Raw genomic sequence first — 27,515 nt, forward strand, 5'->3', positions numbered from 1 at the left:
AGAAGGCCGCGGGCGTTGCATCGAGACGGCAGCAGCCACACAGGTCAGCCCCTCTGTCTGTGTCTCTCCATGACCCGCTCTTCCTAGACTCTGTCCTGACCCTTGGGTCCCCAGCGGGCACTGGGCGCACCCCTCCCTGGGTGGTTGTTGGGCTGGTGACATCGCCGGAGCAGCAAGGTGGGGCTCACCTGCCTTCCCTTCACCGGTTCCTGGGCCTCTGATGGCAACTCCTAATCTCAGGACTGTAGCCATCTATGTTTTTGGCTTTCTTTTGTTTTCCAGTGGTGGTGGGGACATATTTCTTTTTTTTTTTTTAACTTGAAGTATATTTGATTTACAATGTCATGTTAACTTTTGTTATACAGCAAAGTGATTCTGTTACAGCTATATATGCATTATTTTTCAAGTATTCTTTTCCATTATGGTTTTTTAAAGTTAATTAATCAGTTCGTTTTTGGCTGCGCGTGGGCTTTCTCTAGTTGAAGTGAGCAGGGGCTACTCTGGTTGTGGTACGCGAGTTTCTCATTGCGGTGGCTTCCCTTGTTGGAGAGCATGGGCTCTGGGACGCATGAGCCTCAATAGTTGCGGTACACCAGCTTAGTTGACCCCCAGGCATGCGGGATCCTCCTGGGCCAGGAATCAAACCTGTGTCCCCTACATTGGCAGGCAGATTCTTAACCAGCAGACATCAGGGAAGTTCCCAAGATGGTTTATCATAGGATTTTGAATATAGTTCCCTGTGTTATAAATGAGTATCTGTTGTTGAGATCTATGTTTTTGAAAAATAGATGATTCAATTAAGGAGTAGTTAGGCTCTGGGTTCAAACCTTTCCTCCCCTTACCCGCTTTGTGGCCTAGGGCAAGTCATTGAACTTTGCTTTTCTCGACCTCAGTTTTCTCATCTGTAAAATGGGGCTAGTCCAGTAGACTGCATCTCAGGTGACAGGGGTGAGGGGCTGGCACAGAGTTGATGTTGGGCAGATCAGAGCAGGCGCAGTTCCTCTGAGTGACCTGGACTGGAGCCTGGGGACAGTGTGTCTCAGGCAAAGGCTCTGGATCTGATTGGGTCATAGACCCCCCTGTTGGGCCCTTGTGGGACCTCCTGTTGGGAAATAATAGCAGCTGTCAGGACTTCCCTGCAGAGACCACAGGTTCACTTTCACCCAGGCCGTGGGGGATGCGGAGGTGGGAATTCCAGTCTGTGGTTGGCAGGAGCAGCTGTTGGGAGGAGCACGTGGGGCCCTACCCAGGAGCACACTGGCTCAGTGGGCTCTGGTACTGTTGGGGAGAGGGTGGGCTTTGGGGTACACAGCCAGCTCAGGAGAGGGAGAGGAAGGCAGGGGTTCTCTTGCTAAGTGTATTTCTGGCTGGGAATCTGGGTCAGAGCCTCAGATTCCCAGGAGTGTGGATCATGGATATGGTCGTTTGAGTCTCTCTCCCTGGGAAACGTGCTTCTCAGGTGGTGCCAGAAGTAAAGAACTTGCCTCCCAATGCAAGAGACATAAGAGATGTGGATTCAACCCCTGGGTCGGGAAGATCCCCTGGAGGAGGGCATAGGCAATCCAATATTCTTGCCTGGAGAATCCCATGGACAGAGAAACCTGGTAGGCTACAGTCCACAGGGTCTCAAAGAGTCAGACACGACTGAAGCAACTTAGCACGCGTGCCCTAGGAAATAGATGACCTTGGCCTCATTTTACAGTTGAGAAAACGTGCAGCACAGAAAGGTCAAGTTCCTTGCCTAACCTCACAGCTCAGGCGCTGAATACCGGAACTGGTTATAGAATTTACATCTCCCAAAGGCTCTGTTCTGGCACCACTTGTCCCCTCATGTTCTGTTGACCTGATTAGGGTTTTGTTCTTCCTGGTAGCAACTCAGCCCCCCAGCCAGTTTTTAGAAGCTGCATCATATCTCAGGGGAGAGCACTTGACTTGGAGTCTGGGTTTGTGTTTCAGCTTGCCCACTGGCCGCAGAAGAACACCAGGCAAATGCTTGTGTGGTATTCAGTTTTGCCACTGTCAAGCGGAACCTTCCTGGGACTCAGGTAAGGGAGTCCTATTTCCTGTGCTGTGTGCTAAGTCGCTTCAGTCGTGTTTAACTCTGTTCAAACTTATAGACTGTAGCCCAGCAGGCTCCTCTGTCCATGGGGTTCTCCAGGCAAGGATACTGGAGTGGGTTGCCATGCCTTCCTCTAGGGTATCTTCCCCTCCCAGGGATCGAACCTGAGTCTCCTGCTTTGGCAGGTGGGTTCTTTACCTCTGGCGCCATGTGGGAAGCCCCCTCTTATTTCCTATAAGGCCTCAAATGGTGAATTGTGCTATTTGAGATGGCTGAATGAGAATGAGATGGCTGAGGGTGTGGGGTAATGGTGAGTGGTGGTCTCTCTGAAAGGATGGGGAGGGGAATGTTGGAGGTCGCAAGCAGAAGTGAAGATTGTGGTTTGCTCCTGGGAAAGGGGATGGAAACCACAGCTGCTGTTTGGGTGCTTGGGGGAGGGATTGCTTCTGCTTTGGCCTTAATTTCCTTAAACTCCTCTTCCCTCTGTTTGTCTGGCAGCAGCATGACCAAGGGCCTGGGGACCCAGTCTTAGGGTCCAGACCCTGGAGGTCAAGTCCACATCACTGGCTGAGCCTGTTTCCCCATCTGTACTCCAAGGGAATCTTTTCTGCATTCTTGGGTTCTCAGTTTTCTCACCAGAAATATTCCAGATGATCTTATTCAGTGATTTCCTTTGTCCCCCTAAATCATTTCTTTCCATCTCTGAGGTTCTGCGAGGGTAAGTGAATTGCCCAAAAGAAAATTAAAAAATGAAACATTAAAAGTATTAGTATTAGCAGGAACTTAGGAGAATTCCTTTATAATATTGGAATGGGGAAGGTCTTTTTACCTAAAACTCAAATATTAACCTAATAGCCAAACAAATAAGAACCCAACGCTCTGACTCCATAGTCTTTATTCTCTTTTAAAACAAAAATAAACATACATATTAATATATAGCATTAAGGGAATTCCCCAGGGGTCCAGTGGTTAGGACTCTGTGCTTCCACTGCAGGGGCATAGGTTGGGGAATTAAGATCATACAAGTCAAGCCACGTGATGCAGCAAAAAAAAATAGTGTTAAGACAAATGGGTAACCACCAGGAAAAAATTTGAATCTATATTGCATACTCTAGGATCAACACAAATGGACTGGGGATTCCAGTATAAAAAAATGAAACCTTAAAAGTATTAGAAGAATCTTAGGCAAATTCCTTTATGATGTTGGAATGAGGAAGGTCTTTCTACCTAAAACTCAAAATCCAGAAGCCCAAGGAGAAAACACTGGTAATTTTTATTATAGAAAATTTTTATATTAAATAAAGAAAGATACCTGGCAAAAAAAAAAAAAACAGAGACCATATATAATGTCAAAAGGCAAATGATGAATGAGGAAAGATATTTGCAACTCATATAATAGACAAAGAGCTAGTTTCCCTATTATATAAAGAGTTTCTAGAGGTTGATAAGGAAGAGTCTAACCCTATACAAAAATGGGCGGATAATGAAGTTGCACATGCAGCAAGTAAGGCAGGTGTTAACAACATCTGGAGGTATTGGAGTTTCAGCATCAGCATCAGTCCTTCCAATGAATATTCAGGACTGATTTCCTTTAGGATGGACTGGTTGGATCTCCTTGCTGTCCAAGGGACTCTCAAGAGTCTTCTCCAACACCACAGTTCAAATACCTCAGTGAAGAAGTTCAAATACCACAGTGATTATGTTACACGAGCTATTTTTAACTTGCCCTTTCCATTCGATGGGCTCTCCAGGTGGCACAGTGGTAAAGAATCCGCCTGCCAGTGCAGGAGACACAGGAGTTGAGGGTTCAATCCTTGGGTTGGGAAGATCCCCAGGAGAGGGAAATGGCAACCCTCTCCAGTATTCTTGCCTGGGGAATTCCATGAACAGAGGAGCCTGGTGGGCTACAGTCCATGGGATTGCAAATGAGTCGAATACAGCTGAGCAGCAGGCATGGCATCCCACTCAATGATATTCTGTGCTCCTCGTCTATGTGGCTGTTTACATCACAATTCTTAGTATGAAATGGCAATCCATTGTACTATATTTAACTTTTAATTTTGAAAAAATGATAAATTAGCAAGAAGTTGCAAAAAATGTGCACACAAATTTTTGTGTGCATTTCACCCAATCTGCTTCAATGGTAACATTGTTCATACCTAAGGTACAACACCAGAGGCAGGAAATAGATTTTGGTACAATTCACAACCTTTATTCAGATTTCATCAGTTTTTATACACTGACGTGTGTGTGTGTGTGTGTGTTTAATTCTATGCAATTTTATGAAGTGTAGATTCTTGTATAACAATGAAGATACAAAACTTCCCATCACCACAAGGCTTCTTAGTGCTCCCTCTTTACAGAAACATCGCCAGTCCCTAAACCACTGGCAACTACTGATCTGTTCTCCATCTCTGTAATTTTTTTATTTCAAGGATGTCAAATAAATCAAATTATAGAATATGCAGCATTTTTAGACTGGCTTCCCGCCCCTGCCCCCCGCACCCCAGCATGATTCCTTAGAGACCCATCCAAGTTGTGTGTCAATATATTTTTCCAATTGCTGAGTTGTTGTTCATGGTACAAATGTACCTGAGCTTTTTTAACCATTCACTCATTGAAGGCACATTGGGGTTGCTTCCAGTTTGAGGCTATGGCAAATAAGCCCTCCTATGCAAGTTTTGGTGCGAACATGAGTTTTGATTTCTCTGGGTTAAATGCCCAAAAGTGTGATCGCTGGGTCATATGGTACATGTTTAGTTTTATAAGATATTACCAAACTTTTCCAGAGTGGCACTGGATTGTAATTTTTGTAACGTTTCCTCTATTGAGGAATAACATTTACATAGTTTTTGCTTTTTTATGATTAACAATGGTATCATAAATACTTTTCTATGTATTTTACCTGGCTTGCCCTCTTATTTACATGGGATAAATTCACAAAAATGAGTTTCCTGGATCAGAGGCTATTCAGAATGAAAAGTATGTGTTGTCAAATGATTCTCTTGAAAAGGCTGAACTCTTGACACTCTCATGGGGAGTGGGGCGTGCTTGTCTCTCACTGGGTAATACGGTATTTGCAAATCCAATGGTGGAAAAATTAAAGGTCATGGGGATGTCCCTGGTGGTCCAGTGGTTGAGACTGCACTTCCATCAGGGTGCACAAGTTTGAGCCCTGGGGAACTAGGATCCCACAGGCCAAGTGGTACGGCCAAAAGATTTAAAAAAAGAAAGAAAACAAAATTAAAGGTCATGCTCTTCACTACTTCTCTCTGCCGTTACCATCAAACAGGTCTAGAAGTTCTGTGTTTGAGTTCTGTGGTTCTCCCTTCCTGGAACTCTGTGGGGCCTTTCTGGTGACTTTCTCCCTCCGTGAAGGAGGAAGGTTAGCTTTCTTATCCTCTCCACACCTTTCTACTTCCTCTCCCCTATATTCTCACTATATTTTTGGCTTGACTCTCAAAAATTTGGTTTATGGATGCTTCACCTACTAGTTTTCTAAACTCACACTTTTGGAGAGTAGTTTGATGAGTTTTGACAAATACATAGAGTCCTACATACATGTCTATCCCAATCCAGATATAGAGTATTTCCATCCCCACTCTCCAGGTAGCTCAGTGGTGAAGAACCTGCTTGCCAAGGCAGGAGACGCAGGAGACTCGGGTTCAATCCCTGCGTCGGGAATATCCTCTGGAGAAGGGAATGGCTGCCCACTCCAGTATTCTTGCCTAGAGAATTCCAGAGACAGAAGAGCCTGGTGAGTTTTAGTCCATGGGGTCACAAAGAGTTGGACACGACTGAGCCATTGAGTGGAGCACATCCCCCTGAAAAGTTGCTTTGGCTTCTTTTATAGTCAGTTACCTTTTTCCCACCCCATGGAAACTATGGATGTGTTCTCTAACAGGAAGTTTTTACTTTTCTGGAAGATCATATAAGTGGAATCATAAAATACATAATCCTTTTTGTCTGGCTTCTTTCACTTATCATAATGATTTTGAGACTCAGCCATTTGTTGCCTATGTCAGCAGCTCACTCTTTTCTATTGTTGAATAATATTCCACAGCATGGATATACCACAGTTTGTTTATCTTTCACCATTGGATGCAATTTTTTTTGGCTGTGCTGTGCAGCTTGTAGGATCTTAGTTTCCCAACCAGGATTGAACCCATGCCCTTGACAGTGAAAGCACCAAGTCCTAACCACTGGACCACCAGGGAATTCTCTTGATAGAAGTTGGTATTGTTTTCAGATTTTTCAAACTGCCTGCCTGCGTGCATGCTAAGTTGCTTCAGTCATGTGCAACCCTTTGTGACCCCATGGACTGTAGCCCACCAAGCTCCTCTGTCCATAGGATTTTCTAGCAAGAATACTGGAGTGGGTTGCCATGCCCTCCTCCAGGGGATCTTTCCAAACCAGGGACTGAACCCATGTCTCCTGAGACTCCTACATTGCAGGCAGATTCTTTACTGCTGAGCCACCAGGAAAGCCCCTTTTCAAAGTAGCTGTCCCATTCTACATTCCTTCCATCAATGCATAAGAATTCAGCTGTTGTATATTCTCGGTAACACAAGATATTACCGGTCGTTTTGATTTTAGCTACACCAGAAGGTGTGTAGTGACTTCTCTTTATGGTTTTATTTCCCTTTCCGTGGAGAAGGCAATGGCACCCCACTCCGGTACTCTTGCCTGGAAAATCCCATGGATGGAGGAGCCTGGTAGGCTGCAGTCCACGGGGTCGCAAAGAGTCAGACACGACTGAGAGACTTCACTTTTGATTTTCACTTTCATGCATTGGAGAAGGAAATGGCAACCCATTCCAGTGTTCTTGCCTGGAGAATCCCAGGGATGGGGGAGCCTGGTGGGCTGCCGTCTATGGGGTCGCACAGAGTTGGGCACGACTGAAGCAACTTAGCAGCAACAGCAGCAATGACTAGTGATACTGAATATCTTTTCATGTGCTTGTTTGCCATCTGTGTATCTTCTTCGGCTGAGGGACTGTTTAAATCTTTGGCCATTTTTTATTGGGTTATTTGTCTTCTTGTTTAGTTTTATGAATTCTCAGTATAGTCCAGATGCACTTTTTTTTCAAGTTTGTGTTTTCAAATATTTCTTCTCAGTCTATGATTTTTATTCTCACTCTCTAAGCAATGATCTTCAAAGATTAGAAGTTTTAATTTTTGATGAAATTCAAGCTATCCACTTTTTCCTTATATAGGTGATTTTTTGGTGTTGTTTCTGCCCATAGTGCTATTTTTTTGTGGTGCATTAAAATTTCGGCATGTATTATGAGCCCTCACAATATAGTGTCGCCATTTTTACATTAGACAGATGTTAAAATTGAGAAAATTCATTCTGTATTTGACATATTTTTGTCAGTTTCAACACTCTATTTCTCTGTGTAGGTCCATGTTTTCATTTGGTATAAATTTTCTTCTGCCAAAAGAATTTCCTTTAATATCTCTTTTAGTGCAGGTCTGCTGGAAATGGGGCTTTTTGATAGCTCACCTGGTTAAGAATCTGCCTGCAATGCAGGAGACCCTGGTTCAGTTTCTGGGTTGGGAAGGTCCCCTGGAGAAGGGAGAGGCTACCAACTCCAGTATTCTTAAGCTTCCCTGGTGGCTCAGATGGTAAAGAATCCACCGGCAATGCAGGAGACCTGAATTTAATCCCTGGGTTGGGAAGATCTCCTGGAGGAGGGTATGGCATTCCAGTCCAGTACTCTTGCCTGGAGAATCCCCATGGACAGAGGAGGCTGGTGGGCTACAGTCCATGGGGTTGCAAAGAGTCAGACATGACTGAGCAACTAAGCCCAGCACAGCTGCTGGAAATGAATTTTTTAAGCCATTGGTCATCTGAAATAGTTCTTATTTGGTTTTCATTTTTGAAACATATTTCCACTGGACATCAAATTCTAGGCTGACACGTTTTTCTTGAAATATGTAGTTGTGTTATCTCCTGGTTTGTATAGTTTCTTGAGAACTCTCTTGTTGTTCTTATTTCTTATCTTCTGTATCTATTGTTTCATTTTCTCTCTGCCTTCAAGATTTTTTTAATCTTTGGTTTTGCATCAGTTTGACTATGATGTGTCTAGGTATGGTTTCTTTATATTTATTCTGAGTTTTGTAGAGTTTCTTTAGTCTGTAGTATGTTGTCTTTCACTAATTTTGGAAAAAATTTCAGCCATTATCTCTTCAAATATTTCTTCTATGTTCTTTCTCTTCCTTTTGGGACTCAAATTACATGTTTATTAGACCATCTGCTCTTGTCCTACTGTTTTGAGTTTTATTTTGGCTCTTCTTACTCTTTGTGTTTCAGTTCAGATTATTTATATTGTTCTATCTTCAAATTCACTGATTACTTTGCTGTATCTGGTTTGCTGATTAATAGGCCTTCAATGGCTCAGATGGCAAAGAATCTTCCTGCAATGCAGGAGACCTGGGTTCCACCCCTGGGTCGGGAAGATCCCCTGCAAAAGGGAATGGCAATCCACTCAAGAATTCTTGCCTGGAGAATTCCATGGACAGAAGAGCCTGGCAGGCTACAGTCCATGAGGTCTCAAAGAGTTGGACACAACTGAGCAGCTAACACTTTTACTTTTTTTCACTTCACAATTGAAGAAATTCTTTATCAATGATATTGAGTATTTCATTTCTACCTGACTCTCCTTAATAGTTTCCATTGCTCTCCTGAAATTTCCCATCTGTCCTTAGGAGCATACCTTTCCACCCCCTGCTTTTCCATACTCATGTATCTTTAAGTCGCTATCTAATAGTTTTAACATTTTGGTCATCTCTGGCTCTGCTTCTCTTGTCTCTTTTATCTTTTGACAATGAGTAGTTTCTTTCTTCTTGATTTATAAGCTTTGACTGAATACCAAGGCATTGTGTGAAAGCACAGTAGTGAGGAAAATGGTAATTATGCCTAGAAGTGGGCGTCTTTCCTGTGTCATGGCTTAAGTAGAGGCATTCACTGAGTCAGTGCAGTCTGAGGTCGATCTGGGTTACAGTTTTGTTGCTGCAGGTACCTCTCTGCAGCATAAGCATCATATTTCTCCATTACTCTGTGCTTAGTGTGAGCCCTTGAGTCCCACATGGATTTTCTCGGTAATCCTACTCCACTTTCATCCTTGCATGCATGCAACACAGAGGGAATCTTTCTTTGTGTTCTGGCCCCTTTGCCAGTGGTAGACAGCTGTTGCTTATTACTTGGTGCAAAATTTTTGATGGAAGCAGTAGATTTCTGGTTCTCTTGCTCTAAGTTTCAGTCTTAGATAGCCTTGTGCCTGAGCCCCACGACTGGGGCTTTCTTAGCTTTCCTGTTTCTCATTCAGTGACTGGCTACTTCTGCCTCTTCTTCAGTGCTGGCTGACTTCTTCTCCTTCACCCTCATGGAGCCCAAACCCTGCCATGTATTGGTGGAGGCGTCCTAGGTGTGAATGAAGGTCCTGCCTTTCTCATAGCAGGAGCAGCCCCTTGTTTTATAACAGTGCAGAGTCCTGGGCACTAGTGGGTTTGGCTACTCCGTACCAGTGGCAGTTTTTGCTTAGTGTCTGTGCAGGGTCTGGGGTAGGTGGTTTTTATTTGGCTGCACTGTGCTGCATGTGGAATCTTAGTTTCCTGACCAGGGGTCACATTTGTGCCCCTGCATTGGAAGTGTGGAGTCTTAACCACTGGACTGCCAGAGAAAACTCTTGTTGGGTTTTTTCACTTCTCTGTGAGGCAGCAGACCTTCTCCTTATAACAAGTCAGGACCTATGGATGAGGGTCTCATCACGGCAAGGCCAGGGCACAGATGTCTGTCTGTCGCAGCAGCCAGTCACCATCACATACTCACGCATGGCCTGGGGCTCGTATAGGCTTCACCCTCAAACCTCAGCACGCCCATGTCACCACAGGGGCTCTCTCAGGTCCCTGCCCCACCCCCAGTCATTCTCACGAGCACCAGCAGAGGACTGTGGGAAGAAATGGTCAAGCGGATATAGACTCCCCTTGTGTCTGGGGCTCTCAGTGGTTTTAAACTGGCATTCTCATGCATACTCAGCCTTTAAGAATTCACTAAGATCATATGCCACCCCTCATATTCAGAATCTAAAAAGAAATTATACAAATGAACTTACTTGAAAACCAGAAAGAGACTCACAGGTTAGGGAATGAACTTGTGGTTACCAGAGGGGAAGGAAAGGGAGAAGGGCTAGTTAGGGAGTTTGAGATGGACACGTACACACTGCTATACTTGAAATGGATAAAGTGTGTTAACTGCTCAGTCGTGTCCAACTCTTTGCGGCCCCATGGACTGTAGCCCACCAGGCTCCTCTGTCCATGGAGTTTTCTAGGCGAGAATACTGGAGTGGGTTGCCATTCCCTTTTCCAGGGGATCTTCCTGACCCAAAGATCGAGCCTAGGTTTCCTGCATTGCAGACAGATCCTTTACTGCCTGAGCCACCAGGAAACCCAAGTGATAATTCACCAAGATGCATGATTTGTGAACTTTTCTGTAAGCTTTATTTTGATAAGAATATTATTAAACAATGTTTCTGAATGATTGAAAAAATAAAATGGATAACCAGTATGGACCTACCATATAGCACAGGGGAGAAGGCAATGGCACCCCACTCCAATATTCTTGCCTGGAAAATCCCATGGACAGAGGAGCCTGGTAGGCTGCAGTCCATGGGGTCGCTAAGAGTCAGACACGACTGAGCGACCTCACTTTCACTTTTCACTTTCATGCATTGGAGAAGGAAACGGCAACCCACTCCAGCATTCTTGCCTGGAGAATCCCAGGGACGGGGGAGCCTAGTGGGCTGCTGTCTATGGGGTCGCACAGAGCCGAACACAACTGAAGTGACTTAGCTCAGCAGATATAGCACAGGGAACTCTGCTCAGTGTTATGTGGCAGCCTGGATGGAAGAGAAGTTTAGGGGAGAATGGATACATGTCTATGTATAGCTGAGTCCCTTTGCTGTCCACCTGAATCTATCACAACACTGTTAATTGGCGATACTCCAATATAAAATAAAAAGTTAAAAAAAGAATCCATTACGGTATCAGTTGTTCTCATCTGCTTTTTTTGGCAACCACTGAGGTGAAACACCTCATCCTTGAAGGGCTTATCAACCATTGGAAACCAGTTTATCTGATTATTTTGTGACTTCAGTTCTCGAACAGACTCAAAAAACCAGTTTTGTACATCATTTGGCTTTTTCCATGGTCAAGATGGGAGTGATGTTCTCTTGTGGCTCTCTACATCATAAATGGAAGTCAAAATCATTTTTATGTGGTTTTTATACAATTTAAAAAATATAGTGAATTCCCTGGCAGTTCAGGGCTTAAGACTTTGCCCTTTCCCTGCTAGGGCCTGGGGTTCAATCCCTGGTCAAGGAACTAAGATCTGGCATGCAGAGTGACACAGCCAAATAAAAAACAGATTTTATAATGCTATAAACATCTTATACTTTATGTCCATTTGTGTAGCAAGATTACGTTTTCTCTCCTGTACAACTTGATTTTCCTGAAGTTAATTGCTTCTTTTTTACTTTTCATTTGCAAGCTTTCTGTAAGATATTTCTCAAAATAATTTTCCTATGTCTTCAGACCTGTCAGACAATCTGTATATTTGCCTCTTTCTTTTACCCATTGAGACCTCCCTCCTGGAAACTTTCTGTCTTCTGCTTCCATCTGGATGGCATGCGCCCTAGGCCTGCTGTCCAGCCATCAGCCTGGGCCTTCTCATCATGCATTTTCTGGGGAGTAGCTTCACGTCTCTTCTGGCAGGTTTTCCTGTACCCTATGTGTTCTTTCATGATTTACTCTCTCATTTTGTGGAACACATCCTCCAGCAGCTTCCTGAGAAAGGTGTATGTTTAAAAATCCTGGAGAAATATCAATAACCTCAGACATGCAGATGACACCACTCTTATGGCAGAAAGTGAAGAGGAACTAAAAAACCTATTGTTGAAAGTGAAAGAGGAGAGTGAAAAAGTTGGCTTAAAATCATGGCATCTGGTCCCATCACTTCATGGCAAATAGATGCGGAAACAGTGGAAACCGTGGCTGACTTTATTTTTTTGGTCTCCAAAATCACTGCAGATGGTGACTGCAGCCATGAAATTAAAAGACGCTTACTCCTTGGAAGGAAAGTTATGACCAACCTAGATAGCATATTCAAAAGCAGAGACATTACTTTGCCAGCAGAGGTCCATACAGTCAAGGCTATGGTTTTTCCAGTGGTCATGTATGGATGTGAGAGTTGGACTGTGAAGAAAGCTGAGCGCCGAAGAATTGATGCTTTTGAACTGTGGTGCTGGAGAAGACTCTTGAGAATCCCTTGGGCTGCAAGGAGATCCAACCAATTCATCCTAAAGGAGATCAGTCCTGGGTGTTCATTGGAAGGAATGATGCTAAAGCTGAAACTCCAGTACTTTGGCCACCTCGTGCAAAGAGTTGACTCATTGGAAAAGACTTTGGTGCTGGGAGGGATTGGGGGCAGGAGGAGAAGGGGACGACATAGGATGAGATGGCTGGATGGCATCACCGACTTGATGGACATGAATTTGAGCAAACTCTGGAAGTTGGTGATGGACGGGGAAGCCTGGTGTGCTGCAATTCATGGGGTCACAAACAGTCCGACATGACTGAGTGACTGAATTGAACTTAACTGAACTGAGGGATCCTTGGTTGAGCACTAAGAACTTAATTTCCTGGTAGGGCTTGGTGACTGGTGAAGCTTCACCTTAAGTTTGGTCTAGGCTGTTATATTAAGGAGCACCAAAATGTCAGTAACTAGAGGATAATTTTCTTGGCATGACTGGTTCTTCAGAGAAGAATGTTCTCCTGCCTTGGAGCATCATTACTTGGCTGCTGCAGTCTTCCGGAGGCTGATTGGAGGAGGCGGTGGAGAGGGCGTATGGCTTCATTTTCCCGTACCAGGATGGCACTCCACAGAATGGGACCCTTCCGATTCTCTCTGGTGCATTGTCTCCAGGGAACGTACTTTGAGTTGGGACAGGGTTGGGGAGGGGAAGGTGGTGAGGATGTTCCAGGTGACAGAGGAGATATGGAGACCCAGCTGGTCATTTTAAAGATTCACAACCAACAACCCCCACCCCACACCCCCTCCCACCCCATTTAACCTCACCCTCCATCCCACCTTCAGAGATTCCAAAGCCTCTAGTTCCTAAGTTCCCCCGTAGCTGACTTCGCTGCCTTCTCCCTGTCCCTCACTGATCCCACACCGCCTGTACTCCTCCCTGACGCAAGCACTTGGGTTCAACATTTCATGGCCTGCTTTTGTTCTTTTAAAACCAGACAGCCACCTGCTTCGTGACTGCCAAAGTCTTAGTGAGATCTCTCATCTGCTGCTGTCTTCTTTCCCATTGTCCTGTGTTTCGTGGCTTTGTGTCTGTTTTATTCATTCTCTCTCATTTTTTTTTTTTAGTTTTTAGAAATTTGTTTTCTTTTTTTTCTTAATTAAAACAAATATTTGGCCTCACTATACAACATGTGGGATCTTAGTTCCCAACCAGGGATTGAACTCATGTCCCCTGCATTGGAAGCACAGAGCCTCAACCACTGGACCGCCAGGGATGTCCCATTCAGTCTCATTTTAGTGGAGCTTCAGGGGCAGACATAAATTTGCTATGTTTAAGCAGAAATTGGCCCATTCATTTTATTTTTTTTATTTTTATTTTTTTTAGTTTTTTATTTTTTAAATTTTAAAATCTTTAATTCTTACATGCATTCCCAAACATGAACCCCCCTCCCACCTCCCTCCCCATAACATCTTTCTGGGTCATCCCCATGCACCAGCCCCAAGCATGCTGCATCCTGCGTCAGACATAGACTGGTGATTCAATTCACATGATAGTATACATGTTAGAATGTCATTCTCCCAAATCATCCCACCCTCTCCCTCTCCCTCTGAGTCCAAAAGTCCGTTATACACATCTGTGTCTCTTTCCCTGTCTTGCATACAGGGTCGTCATTGCCATCTTCCTAAATTCCATATATATGTGTTAGTATACTGTATTGGTGTTTTTCTTTCTGGCTTACTTCACTCTGTATAATCGGCTCCAGTTTCATCCATCTCATCAGAACTGATTCAAATGAATTCTTTTTAACGGCTGAGTAATACTCCATTGTGTATATGTACCACAGCTTTCTTATCCATTCATCTGCTGATGGACATCTAGGTTGTTTCCATGTCCTGGCTATTATAAACAGTGCTGCGATGAACATTGTGGCCCATTCATTTTAAAACTGAGGGAATTATGGCAGAAAGGGACAAGATCCTTTTTTTAAAAAAAACCAAATCATTGGATTTATTTTCAAAAATTTGAGCCTGACATCTTAATTCATAACTAGCAGCTGCTGTGGTTTCTGGCAGTCACAAAAATAGGTGAAAAGGAAGATGAGGTTTCAAAGCAAATGTTGAATAGAGTACTTAACAATATGTTCGAATCACATTCTACTTTACAATGAGCATTGGAGGAATTCTTTGTGGACAAAGGCAGTGGTTCTCCTGCTGTCCTCCAGCTGCCGTGATTCTTGGTGGCCTCTGACCATCCATGATTATCATCAAAGCTATCCTTCTCCCCAGACTCTTCATTCTTGTTTTTTCCCTTCTAACTTTCCAGTTCCCCACAGCGGCTGCTGCTGGCAGTTTCATCAGAGAGGGACAGATTCTTGCCCAAAGTCACATGGTGGGTGAATGACAGGGCTGGACAGGGTGAATGACAAGCAACTCCCAACTTTCCCATGGGTGAGGTCAGAGTCCTGGGGAGGCCCCTAGAGAGACCTTTTTTGGGGAGGAGGGAGTGACTCAGACAGAGTTGCAAATGGCAGGCTTGGTAAAAATGGTCCAGGATTCAGGTTTCAAGGAGATCTGGCTTCAGGCAGCCTCACTCGAAGTAAGCCCCTTGCTCTGTGAGCTGCGGTTTCCGCATCTGTGGAATGCAGGAGTGTGAGGATCAGGTAAGATGCTGCCCTACTAATCTAGGGACAGGCCAGATGCCTAGGGTGAGAGGAGGCTCATTTACTGTGGTCACAGAGACATGCACGTTTTCCAGTGTGGGAGCCAGTTCCTGGAGGAGATTTGATATACAACATGGATTGCTGCTGGGCCCCTTTCCTCTACCTGTGCCTCTTGGCATCTCAGAGCAGGATGGCAGGTAAGAGGGCTTCCCTGAGGTGCAAGAAACATCCTAGCCGGGACTTCTGACTTTGATGTGAAGCTGGGGTGGCCTCAAACCAAGGGAGATTGAAAAGAGGGCACTTCTGCCCTGGGGCAGAAGAGCCAGAGGCCATGGGATGGCCAGCGGTGGGGGATGCTGGGGGGACAGCTGTGGACAGAGGCTGAGGCGGTTGTTGGACTCGTTCCTCGCAGAGGCATCCCAGGAGACCCTGGACTGGATGAAGAGAATGGAGGCGGCAGCTAAGAGGAGGAGCAACACGTCTTTTGCTGAGTGAGCAGGGCATCCCTCCTCGCCTTCTCAGAGTCCCCTCTGCCTCCACCCCCAGCCTGTATCTTGACTCGGTGGCCCAGGGGCACTCCAGTATAGACTGCTTATTTGTTTATTCAACACTCATTTACTGAGTACCTGCTGTGTGCCAGGCACCAAGCTCTGGAGCTGTGGGATGGACGCGCCCCTGTTCTCACTGAGTTTACTGTCTGGCTGGGGGCCCTTAGCCGTGGGCGCCATGAGACCAGTGCAGAATCGTGGGTCTCTGTGCATTTTTCTGGGAAGGGGCTCCAAGAATGGACTGGGCTCTCCGAGGTCTCTGACTCAAAACCCTAGGCGCTCAGGGTGACAGGCCAATGCTGATAACCTAACAGGGAAGTGTAGGGACTGTGGGGCATTTCAGCCAGTGGGGAGCAGCCAGGGAAGGCTTCTTGGAGGAGGTGGAGATAAAATGGGAGAAGGAGATGGGCGGGGTGGAGAGGTAAGGGTGTGCCAGGAACACTGTGTGTGCAGATATTTGGAGGTGGGAGTGACAGGGGTGTGGGATTCGGGGAGGCTGTGGAGGGTCCCTCTTGCTTCCATCCTTACCTGGGGATCTGGCTGTCTCTCTCACCCTCAGGCTCGTTCATGGCCTAGAGTTGAGGCTGCTCAATGCCAGCTTCGGGGGCCACAACCTCACCTTGCAGACACACATCATCCAGGCACTGGCCTTCAAGCTGAACTGCAACTTCACTGGCCTCTCTCTGAGCAGTGCCGCTGTGGAGAAGGTCCCCCAGGTCAGAGATGCCCAGGGATTGAGGGTATTCAGAGCCTCTACCCCAGAAATGCTCCAGGGGTTGAAGGTCTAGACTTTCCCCAGGGCCCATCACCCGCCTTCCCACCAGCCCGGGCTCTGGACTCTGCCTTAATAGCTGTGAGCTGTTGTTCAGTCACCCAGTTGTGTCCAGCTCTTTGTGACCCCATGGACTGCAGCACGCCAGGCTTCCCTGTCCTTCACTGTCCCCCTGAGTTTGCTCAAACTCATGTCCCTTGAGTCAGTGATGCCATCCAACCATCTTGTCCTCTCATCCCCTTCTCCTCCTGCCCTCAATCTTTCCCAGCATCAGGATCTTTTCCAATGAAACAGTTCTTCACACCATGTGGCCAAAGTACTGGAGCTTCAGCTTCAGCATCAGTCCTTCCAATGAATATTCAGGGTTGATTTCCTGCTTTTGCAGGTTCCTGGGGTGAGGTAGCCCCCTGTGAGGGCCCTGGTGTGATTCCTGCAGAATGCCTGGGTGTTGGGTGCTGATGTTCCATCCTCAGGGCCCCACTTGAGTGGGAGAAAAGACCCCAGCTCAAGACCAGAACAGCCTGAAGGGAAGGCCTAGGCTCTCGGGAAGTTTGGGTGGAGGTGCAGCCTGGCAGGAGAGGGTTCTGTGCATGGAGGCTCCAAGATAGGAAGTGCTTGGGAGCGCTGGGAGGGCTCCCCAGAGAGTGGGGAACAGTGAAGGTGTTGTGGGTCTGGAGGACTGTGGACATGGGGCCCAGCCTGTCTCTGGCCCTCTGCAGGCCCAGCCCCAGCACGCCATGCAGTTCCCGGCCGAGCTGACCCAGAATGCCTGCAGGACACGCTCTGGGGATCTTCGTCTCATCTGTATCTACTTCTCCAGCACCCGCTTTTTCCAGGTTAGCCCCGGCTGGTGGGCCATGCAGGGTGGGTGCTGACCACTTCCAGGGGGCAGTGCAGGCATCCATGTCTCCTCCTGGCCATCTGCAACCTCAGCCAGTCAGCACCCCTCTCTGGGCCTTCGTTTGAGCAGAATAGTAGGAAGGCACTATTATAATATGCAAATGAGACTTAAGAAATCTTCTGTGTATGCGCCTGTCCCTAAACGGGAGGCAGACAAGTAGGTCACAAGATCTTTGTCCTCAGAGAACTCTCTATCTCAACAATTAGACCAGGACCTTAGAGACTTAATTTTAGCTCAAGGTTAAGTATAATCATAGATTCAAAGGGATGAATGAGTCAGGGTGGGGTCAGGATGGTTCCCAATTAGCAATCCAGGAGGGCTTCCAGAGGAGGTGCCTTTTAAGCTTGGCTTTGACAGTGAGTTGGGGTAGGGTGAGGTGGAGGGTACAAGGCTGGAATCCATTTAACAGATGGGAAGTGAGGGTGGAGGTGATGAGAGACGGGGCTCCAGGTGAAAGGGGCGGCACGTGCAAAGCCTAGCAGGTTGGCACAGCTGTGCACATGAATGCCATGCTGCTTGTTCTCATCCAGGGAGGAGGGGCTGGGGAAGGGGGCTCTCGGACCTCATCCAGGGTCTCCTTCTGTTCCCTCCAGTCAGCCCTCCTTCTCTTGACCTTCCAGAAAGACATCAATTCATCTCTGCTTAGCAACTATGTTCTGGGGGCCCAGCTGAACCATGGATACGTGAGCAACCTCAGCGAACCAGTGAACATCAGCTTCTGGCACAACCAAAGCCTGGTATTGTTGGGGGACACCCCCATTTCCAGCCCATCCCTATCCTCTTGTAGCTATCCCGTTGAATGTTGGTTTGAGCAAACCCAGCCCTGTGGAACTATCTTAGAAACAAACTGCTTTAAATTTTGAAATGTTTTGAAAATTCCTGCCAAAGAAATGAGAGAGAAGCTTTTAGTCACTCATTGGTCAGGATTCTTTGAATCACAAATGATAGAAAACCAGCTCAAGCCAGGTTGAACACAAAAGGGAATTTATTGCCTCCTGTCCATGAAATGTCCAGGACTGCTTCAGGTACAGCTGGATCCAGGAGCAGATACGGTGCCGTAATGGCTCAGTGTCCATTTCTCAGCAGCGGTTTCCTGCCTTGGCTTTCCATTCTGTGGCAAGATGGCAGCTGAAGTGCTGGACCTCCTTCCCCTCTTCTCAGGGGGCTCTTTCTTGCCAGTGCAAATCAGGATCCCATAACAGACCCAAAAGGTCCAGTCGCATCATGTGTCCATCCCTGAACCATCACTGTTCCCAGGGGGATGGGGTGGACTAGCCAGGCTGTGTTCACATGGCCCAGGGACTGGGCTGGATTTATATGACCTGTCACTGGGAGAGGGGTGGGTCCTTAAGGAAAGTACAGATGTTGATGCCAAAAGAAGGAAGAAGGGCTGCTGGGTGGGCAAAAGCCCTGATGGCATTCCTGCAAAGCCCAGAGCTCCTACACTCTGGCCCTATCTTCACCCAGTCTCATCAGAACTGCTCTGCACTCCCAATGTCTCCATCAACATTTCATTTCATTCTTCTGAGCTTTTGCCCCTGCAGTTCCCTCCACCTAATATGTCCTTGCTCCACTTAGAGAAAATCTGATGCGTCCTTTAAGGCCTCAGTCCTCATTGTCCCTTCCCTTCTCAGGACCCCTCCACCCCTTCCTCTGCGGGTCTCCATGGCATGCCTGTTTCACTTCCCTCACCTCTCCAACCACACGGCTTGGCATCAGGGTTGTCTGTAAAGGACTCTCTCCCTCACTGGGACGGGTCTGGACCATCATTGTTCCCCATGGGGAGGAGGGGAAATGGGAGAGTTGATCATAGAGTACCTGCTGTATTGGCCAGAGCTGGGTACTCAAGATTCCTTATTGTCTTTGATGACCCCACCATCCGTGTGACTTGAGTATGCGTGCTAAATTGCTTCAGTCATGCCAGACTCTTTGCGACTCTATGGACTATAGCCTGCCAGGTTCCTCTGTCCATGGGATTTTCCAGGCAAGAATATTGGAGTGGGTTGCCATGCCCACCACTAGGGGATCTTCCTGACCCAAGGATCGAACCTGCATCTTTTATGTCTCCTGCATTAGCCACTAACACCACCCGGGAAGCCTGTATCTTGAGTATAAATGATCCCATTTTGCAGATGAATAAACTGAGGTTCAGAGAACCTCTGTGACTTTCCCAGGTCTCTCTCAGAGTCCAGGGTGGAGGTAGGGCTGGAATCTGGGTCTGTCTGATGCTAAAGCACAGCTGGTGCCTGGTAAAATGTTGACAAGGGTGCAGCTGAGTCACGTTTGACCCCACAATTTCCAGACCCTGATCCATGCCCTTCCCCACCACCCCTTGGATGCACCCAACTCCAGCATTTCCCCTTAGGAAGGCTACACAGTGACCTGTGTCTTCTGGAAGGAGAGAGCCAGCAAGCACCAGTGGGGGGCCTGGAGCCCCGAGGGCTGTCGCACGGAGCGGCCCACACCTTCCCAGGTGCTCTGCCGCTGCAACCACCTCACCTACTTTGCTGTTCTTATGGTATGTGTGCATCCAGTCTGGACGAGGGTGGTCAGAGGTGCAGAGGGCCCCACATCTAGGACAGAGCAGAAAGGTAAAAGCTGGCGCAAGGGACAGAAATTCAACTCAAAGGGACTTAATTGGGGAGGGGGGAGGAAACTTATGAGTTCATGTTCCCTGAAAGGCTGGGTTAGGCTTCAGGCATGGCTTGATCCAGGGACTCAATATCACCAAGACAGGACTCTACCTCAGTCTCTCCACTGCGCTTGCTTTGTGCTAGCTTAGTTCTCAGACAGGCTCGCCCCACGGAATAATAATACGGCTGCTAGTGTTTCCTGTTGTAGGTCCTACTAGGGTTCAGGTTTCTTACCAATTCTGCCAGCCAAAATCTTGGGACTGAGTCCCATAGGCCTAGAGTGTGTCACATGCCCATCCCTTAGCCAATCACTGTGGGCTCTGGGAGGGCTCTGATAGGCCAGGCCTGGTGCCCTGACTGCACACAGCAGGAGCAGGGGAGGGTCCACCCCAGTGCCTAAGAGAGGGAAGGTGGGGAGGAAGGAGAGGTGGGAGTCGAGAGACAGAAAATCCGCTGTGTCTGCCACGACTGTTTTCAAATCAGGATCGCGGATGGGATTGTAGGGGATGGAGGCTTGGAGCTGAAGTCTTGGCAGGTCTTTGATTCAGGCAGGGGAGGGCATTTCCATGCTTCTGCCCCTGCCTTTTCCCCCACAGCAAATCTCCCAGGCCCCTATCCCTGCAGAGCTGCTGGCGCCTCTCACCTACATCTCCCTGGTGGGTTGCAGCATCTCCATCGTGGCCTCGCTGCTCACTGTCTTGCTGCACGTCCAGGCCAGGTATTCCCCTGCCCTCATGCTGGGCCTGCCCATCCACTGCTGCCCAGAATGCCTCCTTCTTTTCTACTTGGCCCCGCGAGAGTCAGGTGGGCTTTCCCGGAAGGCAGAAGGCGGGATGGGGTTGGAGTGGAGTCAGGAGACCAGCCTCATTGTGTGTGGCTGCTGTTGGGTCCTTGCCCCTCTTGACCTGTGTCCCAGTCATTAAGTGTCTATGAGCCCAGGGAGCAGCGCTACCTGGGGACATCCAGGTCACGGAAGGCCATGCTCCCACCCGCAGGAAGCAGAGTGACTCGGTAACACGCATCCACATGAACCTGCATGCCTCCGTGCTGCTCCTCAACATCGCCTTCCTGCTGAGCCCTGTGCTGGCCACGCCCCCAGTGCCCGGGGCAGCGTGCGTGGCGCTGGCCGCCACCCTGCACTACGCGCTGCTCAGCTGCCTCACCTGGATGGCCATTGAAGGCTTCAACCTCTACCTCCTACTCGGGCGCGTCTACAACATCTACATCCGCCGATACGTGCTCAAGCTCTGTGCCGTGGGCTGGGGTGAGCACCGTCTCCCTGCCCTCTTGCTTCCTGAGGCTTCCCGCAGGTCTAGGGTGTCTGTCCCCTCTGTCCTTTTCTTTCTCCTCCATTGCCATGACCACGGTCACCATCCCTGCCAACACCCACCACCACTTCCTACATGACTATTATCACCACTTCCACCTCCAGAACGACTCTCCTTACCATCTTCCGTACCATCATCAATCACCTCCACCGTCGCCTCTGCCTCCATCACCACCACCATCCTCATCCTTGTGTTCACCACCATCTCTGGTACCACCGTCATCAGCATCCCTAGCCTCTCTGTTTCCTCACCAGTTCCCAAATCCTCTCTCCAATTACCTCCCAGCCACACCCTCTCAGCAGGACCACTGCTGCTACAGCTGCAATCCCACCCTAGAGCCCTCGCTCATATCAGCCTTCTCTAAGCGTGTGTGCGAGCATGGGCGCTCAGTTGTGTCTGACTCTTTTGCGACTCCATGGACTGCAGCCCACCAGGCTCCTCTGTCCATGGGGTTTTCCAGGCAAGGATACTAGAGTGGGTTGCCATTTCCTTATCCAGGGGATCTTCCTGACCCGGGGATCGAACCCACGTCTCCTGCATTGGCAGACAGATTCTTTACCACTGCACTCCCTGGGAAGATCGCCTTCTCTAAGGCCACTAGGCGGGCTAATTCCTCTGAGTCTGGACCACACTGACAGCGGCCGGGGGCTCAGAGCAGTCTCCTTCCTTCCCCACTACTTGCCCAGTAGAACTGTTATAGCAGCGCATCTCTGGGATCTCCTGACAGGACTCTGAGCCTCTGTCCCACTCCTCAGGGGTCCCGGCCTTCCTAGTGCTGCTCCTTCTTGCCATCAAGAGCTCAGTTTACGGACCCTGCAGGATCCAGCTCTCCGACAGCCAGGGAAACAGCACGGGCTTCAAGACCATGTCAATGTGAGTGCGCTCAAGGCTGCGGCAGGCTCCCTGGCTCTGGCAGCAGGGTGACTAGGTCCTCGGGCTCTAGATGGGGCGACCTGTGGGCGAGGCGCTGGCTGCGGGGGGGGGGGGGCTTCGGCTTCCAGAGGGCGTGGTTTCCAGGGGGCTTTGCCTCACCCCTTCTGCTGGATCCTCAAGGTCTCCGGATGGATGAGTTATTACATCGCCGCCAGCTAACTTTAGGAAGCATCTGCCTCCTGGCAGCTGTCGGCCAGACACGCTCCGGCGGCTCTCAGGCTCTGCGGTGGAGCTCAGCTTGTACCCGACTCTCCTTTCTCCTCATCACCTTGCTTCACTCACTCTCTTGGCGTAGGATGGCACCGCCAGCCCTCAAACCCTCCTGGTCGGAGAAGAGAGTGTTGTGGGGGCCGGGAACAACCCAGGGACCGGGCACAGCGTATGTGTGGGGGGGAGGGGGGTCTCTGGGGGGCTCTGAGGAACAGACTCTGCCCCTCCTTCCTGTGCCCTAGGACATTAATCTTTTCCTTGTGATGAAATGTTTCTAACAGGCGACATGGAAGAAACAGCTTAATAACCCCCTGTAGACCCATCACCAGCAGATGGCCATGTGGCCTTTCTCCTCTCCTGACTGAGATCAGCTCAGGCCTGCTCAGGGCTGACTGATCCTCACAGCGGGAGCAGGTGGTATTGTCAGCCTTGTTTACTGTCAGGGAAACCGAGGCACAGGCAGCTGAGGAGCCCTGCCCAGGGAGACCCAGTGGGGGCAGGCAGAGGTGGGACTTGGTCACAGGCAGCCTGACTCCCTGCTCCCCAACCTCTGCTCACCCCAGCCTCCGGGAAGTGAGGGTTCTGGGCACAGTGCGGGGCTTTTTAATTCAGTTCAGTTGCTCAGTCGTGTCTGACTCTTTGCGACCCCATGAATCGCAGCACGCCAGGCCTCCTTGTCCATCACCAACTCCCGGAGTTCACTCAAGCTCAGGTCCGTCGAGTTGGTGATGCCATCCAGCCATCTCATCCTCTGTTGTCCCTTCTCCTCCTGCCTTCATTTCTTCCCAGCATCAGGGTCTTTTCCAAAGAGTCAGTTCTTCACATCAGGTGGCCAAAGTATTGGAGCGTCAGCATCAGTCCTTCCAATGAACACCCAGGACTGACCTCCTTTAGGATGGACTGGTTGGATCTCCTTGCAGTCCAAGGGACTCTCGAGAGTCTTCTCCAACACCGCAGTTCAAAAAAAAGAAAGCTGAATGCCAAAGAATTGATGCTTTTGAACTGTGGTGTTGGAGAGGACTTTTGAGAGTGAGGCTGAGGTGAGGTTAATTCCTCTCACTGTGAGGGTCGGGTGGTTTCTCTGAGGAAGTGTGACTTAGGACTCTTTGAATGTGTGTTTTATTATATAATTTGCTGACATGGGCAAAATAACTGAAGTGACACTTCCATAGGACAGGAGGTGGGTCAATGCAGAGGTGTTAGTGAGCCCCCCCAGCTAAGAACTGGCTTCTCCTGAGTCTTCCTCACCTCTCCCCTACCCCTCTTACCCTGGATTTTGCAACTTTCATTCACTTGCATTTAAAACACCCTTGCTACATATGTATGTATTTTTACAAAATTTTTTTACACGTTTTATTTTTAAAGTTGAAGTATGATTGACATATAGTGAAAGTGAAAGTCACTCAGTCGTGCCCGACTCTGCTATAACCATAAAGTCCGTGGACTTCTCCAGGCCAGAATACTGGAGTGGGTAGTCTTTCCCTTCTCCAGGGGATCTTCCCAACCTAGGGATCAAACCCAGGTCTCCCACATTGAGGGTGGATTCTTTACCAGCTGAGCCACAGGGAAGCCCAAGAATACTGGAGTGGGTAGCCTATCCCTTCTCCGGTGGATCTTCCTAACCCAGGAATTGAATCGGGGTCTCCTGCATTGCAGGCAGATTCTTACCAACTGAGCTATCAGGGAAGCCCATATAACAGTTGACATATAACGCTATATTAATTACAGGTGCACAGCATAAGTTAACATCCGTCACCATATGTAGTTATAGAATTTATTTTTCTGCGGTAAGAACTCTCCTCTCTTAGCAACTTTCAAATATGCAATGCAGTATTATTTATTTTTATTTTATTTTTAACTTTTTGTCCGCACTTCACAGCACGTGGGATCTTAGTTCATGGACCAGGGATTGAACCTGTGCCCCCTGCAGTGGAAGCATGGAGTCTTAACAGCTGGTGGTTGTTGTTGTTCAGTGGCCCAGTCATGTCCAACTCTTTGCACCCCCATGGACTGTGGCATGCCAGGCTTCCCTGTCCTTCACTGTCTTTGGGAGTTTGCTCAGACTCGTGTCCATTGAGTCAGTGATGCCACCCAACCATCTCATCCTCTGTCACCCGCTTCTCCTTCTGCCCTCAATCTTTCCCAGCATCAGGGTCTTTTCCAAGAAAGACCCTTGATGGCTGGACTGCCAGGGAATTCCCCTGCAATGCAGTATTACTAATGGTAGCCATCATTAGTACATCAGATCCCCAAGACTTACTCATTTTATAACTGGAGTTTGTGCCTTTGACCCACTTCACCCATTTTTTACCCACCCCCACGCCCTGGAAAGCCAGGTTCAGGATTTTGCCGTGTGTGCAGTCAGGCAAGAAATGATGGGGACAGGATTCAGGAGACAGTCCAGAGGCCTAGGAGGCCGTGGCTTCCCCGCCTCGGGCCTTGGGAGCCATACCCACCCCGGCACTTACCCCTCCCCTGCAGGTGCTGGGTGCAGAGCCCCTGGGTGCACCGTGTCCTGGTCATGGGCTATGGTGGCCTCACGTCCCTTTTCAACCTGGTGGTGCTGGCCTGGGCGCTGAGGGTCCTGAACAAACTGCGGGCACAGGAGAAGGCAGCAGGCACCCGGGCCTGCCGGGACGCCGTCACCGTGCTGGGCCTCACCGTGCTGCTGGGCACCACCTGGGCCCTGGCCTTCTTCTCCTTCAGTGTCTTCCTGCTGCCCCAGCTCTTCCTCTTCACCATCTTCAACTCGCTCTACGGTAGGGCCTGTGGACGGCGAGGAGGAAACCCTGGGGGCTGGGCGGTGGACAGCAGGTACTGGTCTACTGCTGAAGGGCTCCAGGTCAAGGGGGCAAGTCAGGGGCTGAAGTTTGGCCCCAAACAGGCTGGTTTGGGGCTACGCCAGCCCACAGAGAGGGGGCACCACCTTGTAATTTGCACAAAGGCAACCTACGGGCTTGCAGCTGGTCCTCCAGCTCCTGCGCTCCATCCCTTTTGACTTCCTAGAGTGAGGGCTTCTGAACATGACTCCTGGGCCTCAGGGAGGCCCGGCTCACTCCGACCGAGAAGGCGCCTGGGTTTGAAGGGAGGCCCCAGGCAGCTCTGTGCTCCCGCTGACCAGTCTTTTCTTGCAGGTTTCTTCCTCTTCCTGTGGTTCTGCTCTCAGAGGTGCCGCTCAGAGGCAGAGGCCGAGGCAGAGATGGAGGTTTTCACCTCCTCCCAGATGGTGCAGTAGCCTGGACGACCTGGACTTCTGGCCCGGAGCTCCCAGCCTCTCTGGCTGCCTGCAGAAGAGAAGATGGCAGGCCCGCTGCTGGAGGCCAGAGGCCACTGTCGCCTCTTGAGGGCCTTTTCCACCTCCGCGGCTTCCCCAGGCCCAGAGGGCAGGATGTTGCTCTGCCTCCTCTGGCATTCTGCTCCGAGGCAGGTCAGCCCCACGTGGGGGCAGCCAGCTCGCCCCTGGTGCCTCGGCCCAGCTGGCCAGGCCTGTGACCAGAGCACTGGTCGTGGAGTCAAAAGGTCATGTTTCAGCGCCTGGCTCTGAGTCTCACTATCTGACCTTGGACCTGTCATTTCTCACTGACCCTCGGTTTGCACATCTGTGACCTGGGGACAGATGACTCTGGTCTTGCCCTGTCCCAGAGCTCTATGCAGATTGAATGAGACCAGGGAGGAAGAGGTCATAGTAGGGTGGGGGCAGCTGGCCTAGGGCAGCTGGGGGCAGGGTCTTGACCAGCTGGAAAGGCTCTGCTTCCTTCCTTGGGGAGAGGGTCATCCCAGGCCGGGAGTCCCCAGCCCAGTGCTTAGAGACCCACCTAGTGCTTGAGACCTCATCAGCCTGTGTCCAAAGTTTCTTTTCCGTTTGCTCCCAGATTATGTGGACTAACTCCACGCCCACCTTTCCTGAAGACCAGAAGATCCTGTCCTGCCCAGAGGCTCCTCCTCCAGTGCTCCCCAGGCCCCTATAGGCCATTTAGACTAGTGACTGGGGCCATAGGACTTCCTGGGGGTGGGAAGGGAGTGCCTCGTTCCCCTCCACCTGAGCTCCAGTGGCCAGGCATTTTGAGGACTGGGCAGGTTTGAATTTCCCCTGGTAGGTGTGAGGATGTGTGTTCTAAATCTCACATTTGTTGGTCTATACTCTTGGAGCTGGGAGGCGCCTACAGTATTTATAAATTGGTATAAATTATGCAAGTCTCTTGTCATGCTGCACATTCTTGTTTTCTCCTTATTTGCTATGTTAGCTGTCACTGTTGCAGAGAATCACCATTGCCCTTGACTGGTCCTGATGGAGATCACTCCTGAAGCCAGCGCATTTCCCAGGAATCCCACCAGGGGGCGATGTTGGCCCACATCAGAAGCCGGTGGGTCCAAAACCAATGGAGATGCTGCGGTCGCCTGTCTGGGGAGATGACACACCTGATGGAGAGGCCCTGCCTCCAGGACTGTGCGTGCTGAGTGACCAGCAGGAGGAATGCCAGTCCTGCCTACATAGCCACTTCTCTTTCCCAACACAGCCGCCCGCTCTGGCTCTTGGTGTCTTGTGCTCTGGGCATATCTGGCGCTGGAGCAGTGGGCTGGGACGGGGTCTCAGTGACTGGCTCCGGGCCATCAGACAGATTTTGGTGACTTTGAACATCACAGGGCGGGAACTGGAGCCAGATCCCTTTTCTCCGAGGGGGGCCTTCTGCCCTCTGTTCATTTCTTACACAAATAATGGTTCAATTCCAGAGCTGGACGGCTGGAGCTCAAATGCCAGCCCTGCCACTTGACAGCTGTGTGACCACGGAAAACCATTCCACCTGTCTGCGCCTGAGTTTTCCCTCTGTAAGACAGGGGCAATAGTAATACCTGTTTAGGAGGGTAAATAAAATAATCCATATAAAGAGGCTTCAGTTCAGTTCAGTCGCTCAGTTGTGTCCGACTCTTTCCAACCCCATGAATCGCAGCACGCCAGACCTCCCTGTCCATCACCAACTCCCGGAGTTCACTCAAACTCACGTCCATCGAGTCGGTGATGCCATCCAGCCATCTCATCCTCTGTCGTCCCCTTCTCCTCCTGCCCCCAATCCCTCCCAGCATCAGAGTCTTTTCCAGTGAGTCAACTCTTCGCATGAGGTGGCCAAAGTACTGGAGTTTCAGCTTTAGCATCAGTCCTTC

General features: G+C 49.2%; 1 protein-coding gene across 7 annotated transcripts; it reads left to right on the forward strand.

Moving 5' to 3' along the window:
* On the forward strand, positions 1–27,244 carry ADGRG5 (adhesion G protein-coupled receptor G5). Of its 7 annotated transcripts, XM_042231699.1 has the most exons (14): positions 1–43; positions 1,957–2,045; positions 14,694–14,759; positions 15,126–15,227; positions 15,443–15,521; positions 16,138–16,294; positions 17,070–17,186; positions 17,845–17,988; positions 19,617–19,769; positions 20,481–20,602; positions 20,880–21,148; positions 21,968–22,085; positions 24,837–25,114; positions 25,490–27,244. In XM_042231699.1, exons 4-14 carry the CDS (start codon positions 15,164–15,166, stop codon positions 25,588–25,590), a joined length of 1,602 nt encoding a protein of 533 aa, XP_042087633.1. In that variant the 5' UTR covers positions 1–43; positions 1,957–2,045; positions 14,694–14,759; positions 15,126–15,163; the 3' UTR covers positions 25,591–27,244. The 7 variants fall into 7 exon arrangements, with proteins under 7 accessions (XP_042087633.1, XP_042087632.1, XP_042087631.1 ...); XM_042231698.1 differs by lacking the exon at positions 14,694–14,759 and having other exon boundaries at positions 15,107–15,227; XM_042231697.1 differs by lacking the exon at positions 14,694–14,759.
* The last annotated feature ends 271 nt before the right edge of the window (positions 27,245–27,515 follow it).

This window comes from Ovis aries, chromosome 14, assembly GCF_016772045.2.
Source record: "Ovis aries strain OAR_USU_Benz2616 breed Rambouillet chromosome 14, ARS-UI_Ramb_v3.0, whole genome shotgun sequence".
Lineage (NCBI taxonomy): Eukaryota > Metazoa > Chordata > Mammalia > Artiodactyla > Bovidae > Ovis > Ovis aries.